At 42.1% G+C, this 12,264-nt stretch overlaps 1 protein-coding gene across 6 annotated transcripts in view; it reads left to right on the top strand.

The window, feature by feature from the left end:
* The window catches only part of EPHA7 (EPH receptor A7), a 234,920-nt gene that overhangs the window by 201,050 nt on the left and 21,606 nt on the right, over window positions 1–12,264 (top strand). For 2 of the 6 annotated variants that reach the window (XM_060188665.1, XM_060188663.1), the window contains exons 8-12: window positions 2,574–2,682; window positions 3,794–3,849; window positions 9,040–9,153; window positions 10,304–10,489; window positions 11,289–11,350. In XM_060188665.1, coding sequence (XP_060044648.1) covers window positions 2,574–2,682; window positions 3,794–3,849; window positions 9,040–9,153; window positions 10,304–10,489; window positions 11,289–11,350 — 527 coding nt within the window. Of the gene's footprint in view, window positions 1–2,573; window positions 2,683–3,793; window positions 3,850–7,697; window positions 8,857–9,027; window positions 9,154–10,303; window positions 10,490–11,288; window positions 11,351–12,264 lie in introns of those variants that run through there. The other 4 variants (XM_060188664.1, XM_060188662.1, XM_060188667.1 and 1 more) reach the window with 2 other exon arrangements.

Raw genomic sequence — 12,264 nt, 5'->3', positions numbered from 1 at the left:
TTTGTTTTATTTTAAAGAAGAAGGAGAAATAGAGTTCTACAGCCCGGGTTAGAAACCTCAAAAAAAATTAATTAAATTTAATTTAATAATATTCTCCTTAGAAATTAAAACTGAGAATTTAGAAACACTAGGATAAACGTGTGACTAATATTAGAATGATAATGTCAGGTGACTGAGCTAAGCATCTCTAAGAGCATGTGAATGAGATAAAGAGCAAGGCCCTATTTGAAGAGAATTGTTTCAGCCTCCGCCTGGAAATCTCTGGGTGGTCCCAGGTCAGCCTGGGAGAATTCCTGACGTAGCACAGCCACTGGATGGAACATGGCACACACTCACTGCTCTCGGTGCAAAGTTTAATGAAATAGACACTTGGAAACCATTGGTCATGAGATTAAGGGCTAGGGGAAGTGTGTGGCTTGATTCTTTCTGTCCTAGGGCCACAGAGCCGCTGACTGGCTGTGCTCTGAAGCAGGGCAGGGGGAGAGGAGGGGAAGGGAGGCTCACAGGTCACAGGAGCAGCATGGGAGCCGAGAGGTGAACTGGGTTCCAGGCTGCCGTGCACATGCTTCCTGCTGGCCCCGCCGGGCATGGCCAGTGCCGCCTGCCTTTTCAGACGCGGCATGCTGGTCAGAGCGCTTCCAAAGTCCTCTTCAGGTTTATTAGCTATGCCCCTCCCCTGATGAAAGTATTAGCCATAAATGTTGAGTGTGGAAAGATTAGAGTGTGATCCTGGCTATCAAACTGTGTCAGTAAATAGGCACGAGTCGTGATTCATCATTCCCTTTTGAATGTTCTGGAAGCGAAAGAGGAGGCTGAAGCTAGACAAGTAAAAAATCAGACCCTTGGGACACATGGACTGAATGGAAATAATTTCTACACATAATTTTTTCCTTCCTTGTGAACAACAGCTCTATTCTTTTTCCTCAACATATGTAAGAGGCAGACTGGAAAAAAAAAAAGTCCAACAAACAACATGGTCATATTTTCCTATTGAATGATAATGGGCTTTAATTAAGAAATTAAAACCGAAGAGTTGTTTTCCAGTCCCTTCTTCTATCTTTCCCTCTTGTTTAATTCCCTGAGGGAGAAGGTGAATTAGGCACTATGTATAGTCAGTCCCTATGTAAAGAAAACCTATTACGTCTGTTATTTTTGTTTGTTTGTTTTCCAGCATAGGAGGTAGCTATGGTTAGCATGTGTGTATAAACTTAAGAAGTAAGAATTAAAAAAGAATAATACCTAAATAAACTGAGACGAGTCAGCAAGAGCAAATAGAATGGTGCCTATTGTAGGTGCCTGTGACCGCGGCTGACACAGTACTTACTCCAGGGACCTTGTCTCTAGCCACCAGCAGGAAACAGCAGTGTTTTCCATCCTGTGCTAAAGATGACAGCTGTTGACTCAGACATATATTAGCTTGACACTACACATTATTTACAGCTGGATGGGGCTTTTGTTAAATATATTTTTCATTGTTTTACACTCCTTTGATTAGTTTATGATGACTAGGCTACAACTGAAAATGTTATACCCTGGGGGTGATAATCAGGAATCAAACTGAAGTAGACTCTCACTAATTTGGAAAAATGAAAGTGGGAAGACCTTCAGACTTGGTGAAGAATCAAAACTAGAAGCTACTTTAAAAGACACGTGAACTGTTCCCAGAGAGAGCCGAGAGGTCCACCAGGACTTGCCGTAACGAGCACAGAAAAAGCAGTCTGCCTTGGGCAGGAGGGGCTACAGCTAGTTAATGGTAGGAGTGGTTGCTTAAAGTGCTGCAGAAGTTTGTTCTCTCAGAAGCAGGCTAGCTCTTCTGCAATCATCAGCTCTCAAAATGTTTATTGCATACTATATAAAAATTAATACAAGTGATTCTGCTCACTTTCCTGTAAATCAGGATGGATTATAAATTCATGATAACTTACTGTAATTATGACAGTTCATATTGATGTTATGAGAGAGTTTTTAGGTATTTTAAAACACATGCAGAGTATATGTTTTGATTCATTTTCACGTACCAAAAAAACAGGTACAGAGATCAAATGTTGAGGGGAAAAAAAAAACGAGAATGTAATAGGAATTGAGATCAAAGATCTCTACCACTTGATTTTTAACTAAGTCTCAGCCAGTAGGCAGGGTGAAGGCTTTTTATGGGATTCTTTCGTTGCTGAGGAATATAAAATAGATTGCAGGTTTGTCCTACCACTTCTTTAAAATGCAAAACTAAATATTGGCATGTTCACGGAGAGAAGCTCACCTTGAACATGACTCAGGGCCACTCAGGAGCAATAGAAGGAGGTTCTGTGGCCCGGGACAGCCACAGTGCCCTGGTCTCTTCTCTGTGTCTGAGTGCAAACAGGGACCAGAAATGGTGAGATTAAGCACGCATAAGACCCCAGACACACACACACACACACACACACACACACACACACACACACACACACACTACTAAAAAAATAAATCTGAGGTGGATTAAGTAGCTCACATGTCTCTGCTGCTGATAAAATTTCATTAAGTTCTCAAAAGCTACCACAGTGCTGAGTCCTTCTGAACCTCTTGTCTCTTTGCAGCCACGGCTGTCTCTAGTGAACAGAACCCTGTGATCATAATCGCTGTGGTGGCAGTGGTAGGGACGATCATTTTGGTGTTCATGGTCTTCGGCTTCATCATCGGAAGAAGGTAGAGTACACTTTTTTTATAACCTAGTTCTAGGGGACCACTCGGTCCAGTACAATGTTAACTAGCCACTGCAAAAAATCTCTGTCTGACGTGAAACGCTCAAGGTTTATATAACCCGATAAACTTCTGTACTCTATTCAATGCAGTTCATGTCTCTCCGGAGAGTTAAGGGTTCATCCAAACCCCATTAAAAAAAGGAAGAGACGTGAATGGTCAGTAAGTCACCATCTTCCCGAGGTTAAAGCGCAGTGTGAGCCTGGGGTTGCTGAGAGCTTCCTGGGTGGCAGCGTCAGCTGTGCCCTGTGCAGGACCAGGTTCAGTGCCCTCCTCACAGCACGAAGGAAGTGTCAGTGTTGCTGCCTCTTCACTTTCTCTGCCTTTATCTAAAAAGCCGGAACCTTGCAGGATAAGCTTCAAGGAGGAGTCCATATGATAATTTCAGTGGGATGAAGTTTTGTTGGTTATTTACGGAATGAGGTTTTTACAGTAAATGCAGAAGAAAACTGAGGATAGATTCACTCAGATTCACCCAAATATTCATAACCTGATAAACCTGAAGTTACAAAATATGTTCTTCCTCTAGTGACTCACAAAAGGATCATATTTACTGCTACTGTTTAGTCATATTCATTGTTGCGTTTTTATTATTGTTTTTATTATTTTATTATATGCATTCACAACTATGGAAGGTGTTATGTTTTTACAATTATAATAATGTTAATAATAAAATTCTAGGGTGCCAGGCAGTAGCACAGTGGGTTAAGTGCACATGGTACAGAGCCTAAGGACCGGTGTAAGGATCCCGGTTCAAACCCCGGCTCCCCTCCTGCAGGGAAGTCGCTTCACAAGTGGTGCAGCAGATCCGCAGGTGTCTCTCTTTCTCTCTCCCGATCTTCCCCTCTCTCAATTTCTCTCTTTCCTATCCAACAACAACATCAACAACAACAAAATGGGAAAAATGGTCTCCAGGGATAGTGGATTCATAGTAGAGGCACCAAGACCCAGCAGTAACCCTGGAGGCAAATAACAGTAATGAAAGTCTGTTGTGCAGAAATGTAAATATATACAGGAGGATGACTGGCGGAGACCGTAACACTTGATCTTCTTGCAGGCACTGTGGTTACAGCAAAGCTGACCAAGAAGGGGACGAGGAGCTCTACTTTCATTGTAAGTGTTTAGCTTGTCTTTGCTGCTACCTACCCCAAATAATAGACGCCTCTGGCTACCATACTGGCATGTACAAATTACTAATGCACCATGCTTGAGATGATATTTATGTATGTCTCTGTACGCATACATATATTAAGCTCAAATGTTGCTTACAATTGTTTGAATAAGATATTTAGAATGAAAGCCATGTTATGTGAACTCAGAATCTGCCAGAGTCATCCGGAAGTGATATGTGTCACACCAGATTTCAATACCACCGCAGGGCACTGCAGTTTCTTTTTGAGTCAACTTTCCTGTTGCAAACTTTCCCCAAATGTCTCATACAGTAATAGCAGTAATGCATTGAGTGCTACATGTGGCCATATTCTAATTAAGCCCAGGATTGTGAGTCAGAGGGACAGACCCATTTTCTTCAACCATTGGGTAATGGTACAAAAAGGAGGAGAGGAGAGGAGAGGAGAGGAGAGGAGAGGAGAGGAGAGGAGAGGAGAGGAGAGGAGAGGAGAGGAGAGGAGAAAAGGGGAGAGGAGAGGAGAGGAGAAAAGGGGAGAGGAGAGGAGAGGAGAGGAGAGAAGAGAGGAGAGGAGGGGAAGGGAGGGGAGAGGGGGGAGGGGAGGGGAGAAAGGAGGAGAGGAGAGGAGAGAAGGAGAGAGGAGAGGAGAGAAGGAGAGAGGAGAGAAGGAGAGAGGAGAGGAGAGAAGGAGAGAGGAGAGGAGAGGAGAGGAGAGGAGAGGAGAGGAGAGGAGAGGAGAGGAGAGGAGAGGAGAAAAGAGGAGAGGAGAGGAGAGGAGAGGAGAGGAGAGGAGAGGAGAGGAGAGGAGAGGAGAGGAGAAAAGGGGAGAGGAGAGGAGAGGAGAGGAGAGGAGAGGAGAGGAGAGGAGAGGAGAGGAGAGGAGAGGAGAGGAGAGGAGCAGGGGAGGAGAGGAGAGGAAAAAGGAACAGGAAGGGGAAATTGGAAAGGGAAGAGAAAGGTAGAAAGACTGAGCTAAAAAACCTTGTTTCTTTTCGTCAGCTACTATAAATTATAACTGAGAGGTGATTCCTAAGACATATCATACGGATTCAATGCTGGGATGGTTTCCTATGTATTCAGGCTACCTGATCATGGAAAAAAAAAACAAAAAACTTTAGGATTCATATTCAGAAGAGAGCCTAGGGAGCCAGATGAAATAAATTCTATTCACATTTATGTGATTTTTGTTGCAAGATGAACAGCAGAAAAATGTGATAGCTGTGTCAATATATGTGATGGCTTTCCATAAAGTCAGTCTTCACTATATATATATATATATATATATATATATATATATATATATATATATATATTAGTTCTCTTAGCTAATGATACTCTTAACCCAAATCCATTCTTTCCCTTTTTTTAAAGTCCTTGAAAATATTTAAGACAATTTTATTGACTATTTATGGATTAGCTATAATCCTTATTAAATGATCTCACGGATGAGCAACTTTCCTAGAACTGGCATAAGAACTGTGTCTTTATCGCACGATTAGTCAAGCCCTTATGTCAATACCTGAGACAGAATCACTTCTTACCCATCCTAAGTTCACAAATAAGTAAGCACCAATTAAGAGAATGTGTACTTCCAAGACACACATTATGATTCCTATTATCAGCATCCCTGCATTTCTACAAGGGGCTTTTCTTAGCTGAGCAAAATCTTTATAGTTTCAGATTTAAGTAGGAATGTCTTTACCTGATGAATATGTAAACTGACTATGACCATCAACAGAGTTTCAGTCACTGACCTCAGGAAGAGAATATGAGAGGGGATATAACCAGACAGACAGACGTGTCCGCAGGACATAAGAACTACAGTTCCTCCCACAGTCTCAGGGGCCTTCTCAATTCTGCAATGTAGTCGCTTTTTAATTATTATTATTAAGCAAGATACTCCTTGTCTAGGAATCATACCTTGGAAAACTTGAATCCACCCCTAATGGTGACAGAATACCTATAATTCTGCTGCCTTTTCTCTGGAATTACTCACCATGCTCCCACTGTTGGTCCTTCCTCTTGTCCACCTAGCAGGGGTCTTCTTGGGATGAGCCTCAGTGACAAGCCTGCCAAAGGCACTTGACAGCTTAACTGTGTACAAAAAAAAAAACCTCAGAATTTGTAAAAACATAAATTCATCTTTCATGACATCAGATAATGATTTTAACACTTCCCCAGACAGGAAAGAGAGGCTCCAATGTGAATGCCTATGTTATTTCTTTTAATCTGGTTTTAAAGATGCATAAAAAAAGGGTAACATAAGGCTGGAAACCTTGATTCAAACCATGTGTGCATTATTTAACGTCAAAATCATTCAGTATTATTCCAAGCATCCTGTCATTTTTCTTTCCTTTAATGAGTACATTTGAGACATGCCCAAATCACTAAATATGTTACAGTCACTTGATTTTACCATCTTTTCATTTAATTTAATGTGTTTTACATACAGACAGAGAGGCTGAGCCGAGACAGAGGGGGGGGGGGAGAGAGAGAGATAGAGATAGAGAGAGAGAGAGAGAGAGAGAATGGAAAAACAACAGCACGGAAACATCTTCCTAGGAGAGCCGCTTCACCAGCCCTAGGCCCTTGCTCTTAGTTTGCAGTTTACTACAGAAAATAGATTGAGATTTGCTTTACCACAAACACATTGCTCGTCATCTCTTGGTTTTAATATTCTGATGCTGTTCACTTTATGATAATTGATATCCAGAGAATGAAAAGTCTGTGTGTGTGTGTGTGTGTGTGTGTGTATGTGCGTGTGCGTGTGTGTGTGTGTGTGTGCGTGTGTGTGTGTGTGTGTGGCTTGCTAACATAGGCAAGACGAGCATGGTGTGTTGAGAATGTTTACTTCTAGGACAAAATGTCAATCAAGGGTGGTTTTTAATATCTGTAACACTGATGAGAACATATGTGAGATATTACAATAGAAGAAATTCACATTTTTGAAATAAGCCATAGAACAATATTTTCAGAAACCATGCCAGTATTCTCCTTATTAAAAAAAAAAAAAAGCAACCAGTGTAAATGAATAATGAATAAGTAAAACGCATTGAACATGTCCTAGCCTGGTATATCCTTGATAGTTTGAATCACCCTCTTTATAAAGGTATCTTTTCTTGACGTTGATGAGAAGCAGATATTTTATTTTTATTTGTTCTTCTGACTGTATCCAAAAATATGTCAGGTATCACACTGTGGTTCCCAGTGATTTACAAATGGCTATACTTTTCTTCCTTTAGTATACAGACAATTTTCTTAGGTGCTAAGGCACCAAACTGAATTTTTACAGAAACGTGAAAATAACCATTTAACTAGCTTTTAGAGCACTGACTTGAATCGAATGTCCAGTCATTTGTGTCAGGTGCCCTCAACTCTCCATGGCCCCAAGTGTTACAATCACTTAAAGATAGAAAACCAGTGGAGGAAGTCCAGTGAAGCAATTCCAATTTACATTTTGTTTCCTCCTACTATTTCCTCAAACAAGGTCTCGAATCCAAACTGGGCAGTATTTCATGTTTTTATGCCAAAATCACTCTGGCCTGTCAAAATGTTTTATGACGGCTTGAGTAAAGATACCCATTTGAGATGCAGAAGGTTACCTCCAGTAGAGCTCCCTTATCACAACAAAGCCTAAAACTAAATAAATAAATAAAAAGTGACAAGAATCAAAAGGGAGAAGCTGGCTCGTCCTTCACCTGCTTGCCAACCTAGGAGGTTAACCTATTCCCCTCCCCCCTTCCCTGGACTCCTTCTCCTCTCTTTTCTCTGTCTTTCCCCCTCTCTCTTTTCTTGTGTGTGTTTTTTTATTATTTTTTATCTTCATGTTCAGCTTTAGTAACAAGTGAGCACCTGTCAGTTTTATAAACTGCAACAATACTTGTTTCAGACAATCACTTTTGGATAAACAATCAACTACAGCAGACAGAATAATTCAAGATTTTTAAAGCCCATTTTCTTTCATACATTCTGCTTTTTGTTTGTTATGTGTTTTTTTTTTAAAAAAAACTATACTTTTAATTTAATGTGATGACATAAGCACAGTTAGCTGCAGTGTACTACATAAAGAAATATATTGTTCTCCAAACAGTAAGATTTCATGAAACGATTGTCTGGTGGCTTTGTTATAAAAAACAATAAAGATTTTTTGAGGATATACTGTTATTCTTTTTATTGCATTAATATAACCAAAACATATGCCTATCTGTCTTATCATTGTCTTTAACCAAATGATTAGATTTGGAATACATCATTGTAACTGAATTTGATTTTTTTTTAAATGACATAGCATTATTTGTTACCTGCATGCTTCTGGGTGCATTTTAAGATTTTTGACTTTTAAAATAACTATGCTGTTTGAGTTTGAATTTTGACTACCTTTTCTGAGGCATATTGGCTACCTCTTTCCAGAGCCTTATAAGTGAAAGTTCAATAAACTATTCCTCTTTCAAAACCGCTGTCATCCATGGTTAGAAGATCCCAGGAACCTTGTCAATTTTCTAGCTTTACTCTGCACTTTGTACACTTGGCCTCTGTCGCCCTTCATGGTGAAGATGAAACTGTATCTTCAGTAGTCCTCCCTCCAACTCTGTGCTAGCAGCCCCTCATACCTTGTATTAATTTTATGTATCTGTCAACGATGGCTGGTCTTTCAAAAAGAAAATTAATAAATCGAAAGAATAAGTAAGATGTCTAAATGTTCTTCATATTACTGTCAGTGCAGTAAGCAACCTGTAAATGGAATGTCTTCTTTGCCCAGTGTATTCATTTGATGGATTGACTGACTGATAGATTCACAAATGTGTTTCCAAGTCCATTCCAAACCTCAGTGTGGCGTGAACTTGGCCGTGATAGCCACGGATTTAATTAAACCTGCAGTCCGATAAGAGCCCTGTCAGAGAATTGTGGCGATATCTCTTGTTGATTTCCTGGCAGAGCCATTCAGTTAGTAACCTCTGAGCTGGATCCCATGTTGCCTATAGAGGCTTGCAGATAATGCCTGTGCGCCCGCAGACTGAAGCCGTCTGCTCAGACGGCTGGGCATCGGGTGACGTGGACGCAGTTTCCCTGTTGCAAGGAACACCTGCATAATGAGATTCCTGGGCTGACTGCACACTGAGTGCTTTGCTTCATCACAGTCATGCTTTCTTACGTCATTACAGTTAAATTTCCAGGCACCAAAACCTACATTGACCCTGAAACTTATGAGGACCCAAATAGAGCTGTCCATCAATTCGCCAAGGAGCTAGATGCCTCCTGTATTAAAATTGAGCGTGTGATCGGTGCAGGTAAGGCTGTTGCAGCTTCCTCGTTCAGCTCTTCTGTTTAGCCGAGATCGAAAGTCAGACGTCATAATGACAGGCAGATGATTAGACCTCACATGCACGACGTGTGCGTTTACCTGGGCTGGTGGAAGCAGTGAGGCTGCTGCACTTGCTCACAGAATCTTAAGGGGGGGAAATATAAATAATCATCACGTGGCACAGAGTCTCTGTGTCTCTTATCTTCTTTCGGGCTTGTAAAGAGAGTGCTCTGGCATATTCCACCTCATGACAGTCACGGCCTGTGTGGAGGGTCAGAGGACGACTAAAACGGAAGGGAGTGTAAACCCTGTCTTCTGCCCCTGCCAGCAGCACACACAGCCTCCTTTTGCTGTTTCTCTTAGATTTGTAGATATTAAGTCGTCATTGTACTGTGTGATTTCACGTAGACAGTTAATGTGTGAATTAATTAGTGTGTGAATATTTAGAAGCAATAATGTTTACTGTCCTTTTGTTTTTACTGAGGGGGGTTAATGCTTTACAGCACAGTGATTGATATGTGAGTACGGTTTCTTTATGCACAGAAGCGATATTTTTATGGGTCCAATCAATATTCCTAGAATATGTACACTTAATCCTGTTCTGGTAAACCTCAAAGACATAGTGCATGCACACACCCTAGGCTTTTACATCTTTAAGAAGTACATGCCTCAGGGACCAGGCGGTGGCTGCATCTGGTTGAGCGCACACGTCACAGTGCACAAGGACCCGGGTTCAAGCCCCTGGTCCCCACCTGCGGGGGGGGGGGGGGGAGCTTCACGAACGGTGAAGCAGGGCTGCGGGTGTCTCTCTGTCTTTTTCTCTATCTCTCCTCCCTCTCAGTTTCTCTCTGTCTCTATCTAATAAGTAAATTAAAAAATAAAGCCGTGCAGGCTTCTCAAGCTATAAAAGCAGAACCAATGCCTGGTGCTTGCTAGTGTGGAGGTGGAGCAGGTTGCACTGTTATTCATTCCAGATAGAAAGGTTCTTTCTGGGAAAGAGTTCACTAATCCAATTAAAAAACAAAACAAAAAAGACAGTGACTGGGATCAGTGCTTTTCAAAGAGCTCAGTCCTTTGTACTTTGAGAGTGAGAACATGTCCTGAAAGTGATGCCTCTGTTTGCTCTGCTCCTCCAGGGGAGTTTGGGGAAGTCTGCAGCGGACGCTTGAAGCTCCCGGGGAAGAGAGACGTCGCCGTGGCCATCAAGACTCTGAAAGTTGGCTACACAGAAAAGCAGAGGAGAGACTTCTTGTGTGAAGCCAGCATCATGGGGCAGTTTGACCACCCGAATGTTGTCCACTTGGAAGGAGTAGTCACAAGAGGTCAGTGGGTCTGTCTGTCATCCTTCCAGTCAACTATGGGAAGTTAACGTCACGCCCAACACGATGGAGATACTGAACTCTCCACATCAGGGATTCTAAAGGCACAATTTGTATGCAGCTGCCTAAAAGGATTCCGTTATTACCATAGGAAAAATAAAAGGCTAGAGGGGCGCAAGATTAAAATTCAACAAGTCAGACAGGAGTTACACGCTTCCTGTTTAGCTTATAAAACTGTACAAGGGATAGATTTCAAAGTCTTTCTTTTTTTTTCATCCAGGGTGATTGCTGGGCTCGGTGCCTGCCCCATGGATCCACCGCTCCTGGAGGCCATTTTTTCCCCTTTTTGTTGCCCTAGTTGTTGCAGCCTCGTTGCGGTTATTATTGCCATTGTTGACGTTGCTTTGTTGTTGGATAGGACAGAGAAGAATGGAGAGAGGAGAGGAAGACAGAGAGAGAGGAGGAGAGAAAGACAGACACCTGCAGACCTGCTTCACCGCCTGTGAAGCGACTCCCCTGCAGGTGGGGAGCCGGGGGCTCTATATTTCAAAGTCTTATATCGAGTATCCTTGAGTTATAGTCACAAAGCAGGAGTCAGAAGACTACACTCACATCTTTAATTCTAGGAACCGTGACTCTGAGCCCAGCGGGCATTGGCAGCTCAGCCTCGGGGGGTCGTGACAAGGGCGCTCTGTGCTGCCGCTGGGCGAGGGCAGGGACCAGCGTGGGTGCACTTTCTGGTGTCTGAGATAGTGCGCTCCCCTCATTTCCCCATTCCCATGGGTGTGTCTTCTGCTTCTAGGGAAACCTATCATGATTGTGATTGAATTCATGGAGAATGGAGCCGTGGACACGTTCCTCAGGGTGAGTATCAGAACTGCCCTCCCACAGCACACCGGCTGTCCATACAGATGTCTTTTAGCAGGAGATATGAGCATCAAGAAGGTTGACAGCTTAGAAAACTCTCTCTGAGGACTTGGAGAAGTCCTCAGTGGTTACACAGAAGACTTTTATCCATGAGGCTCGGGGCTTTTCATTCAATCCCTAGACCTCCCAGAAGCCAGAGCTGAGCTGCCTTCTGGGAGAGAAACGTAGATAGATAGAAGGAAGATGATTAATAGATGAATTAATCAATAGGTAGACAGCAAAGAGGGTGGAGAGAATGGAGACATTTGTTTTTGTAAAGCAAAAAAAAAAAATAGAACTGTAGATTGGAGTGAACTGGCATCTTTTTGAGCATTTAAGTAATACAATATAATTTTACAGCTACTTTCTAAGAAGGCAGTGACACCTGGTTGAGCACACGTTACAGTGCACAGGGACCCAGGTTTGAGTCTCTGGTCCCCTCCTGCCTGTGGGGGGGAAAGCTTTGCAAGTGATGAATCAGGGCCACAAGTGTCTCTCTCCCTCTCTGTCTCCTCTTCCCTCTCAATTTCTGACTGTCTATCCAATAAATAAATAAAGATAATAAAAATAGTTTTCAAAGCTACTTTCTATTAACATATGACTTAAAATGTATGATCCATCAAGTTCTACAGTTTGCAGACATATTGTGGGGCAGTGTTTTTCTGAGTATAAATATAAGTTAAAGAAATAACACAAAGAAGACTGAAAAGTGAGCTAAACATTCAGTATTGGAATGGTGATTAAAACTCACTTCACAGAGCCATTTCTATTCTATTAAATCTCAACACTGAACATTAAGCAGATCTTCGTTGGCAGTCAGTGGGCACGAGCAGTCCTGCCCACAGCACAGCTCACATGCTGCCAGCTTCAAG

This window comes from Erinaceus europaeus, chromosome 4 (genome assembly GCF_950295315.1).
Source record: "Erinaceus europaeus chromosome 4, mEriEur2.1, whole genome shotgun sequence".
Classification (NCBI taxonomy): Eukaryota; Metazoa; Chordata; class Mammalia; order Eulipotyphla; family Erinaceidae; genus Erinaceus; species Erinaceus europaeus.
The sequence above is the reverse complement of the archived record's forward strand: the minus strand, read 5'-3'. Positions and strand labels throughout refer to the sequence as shown.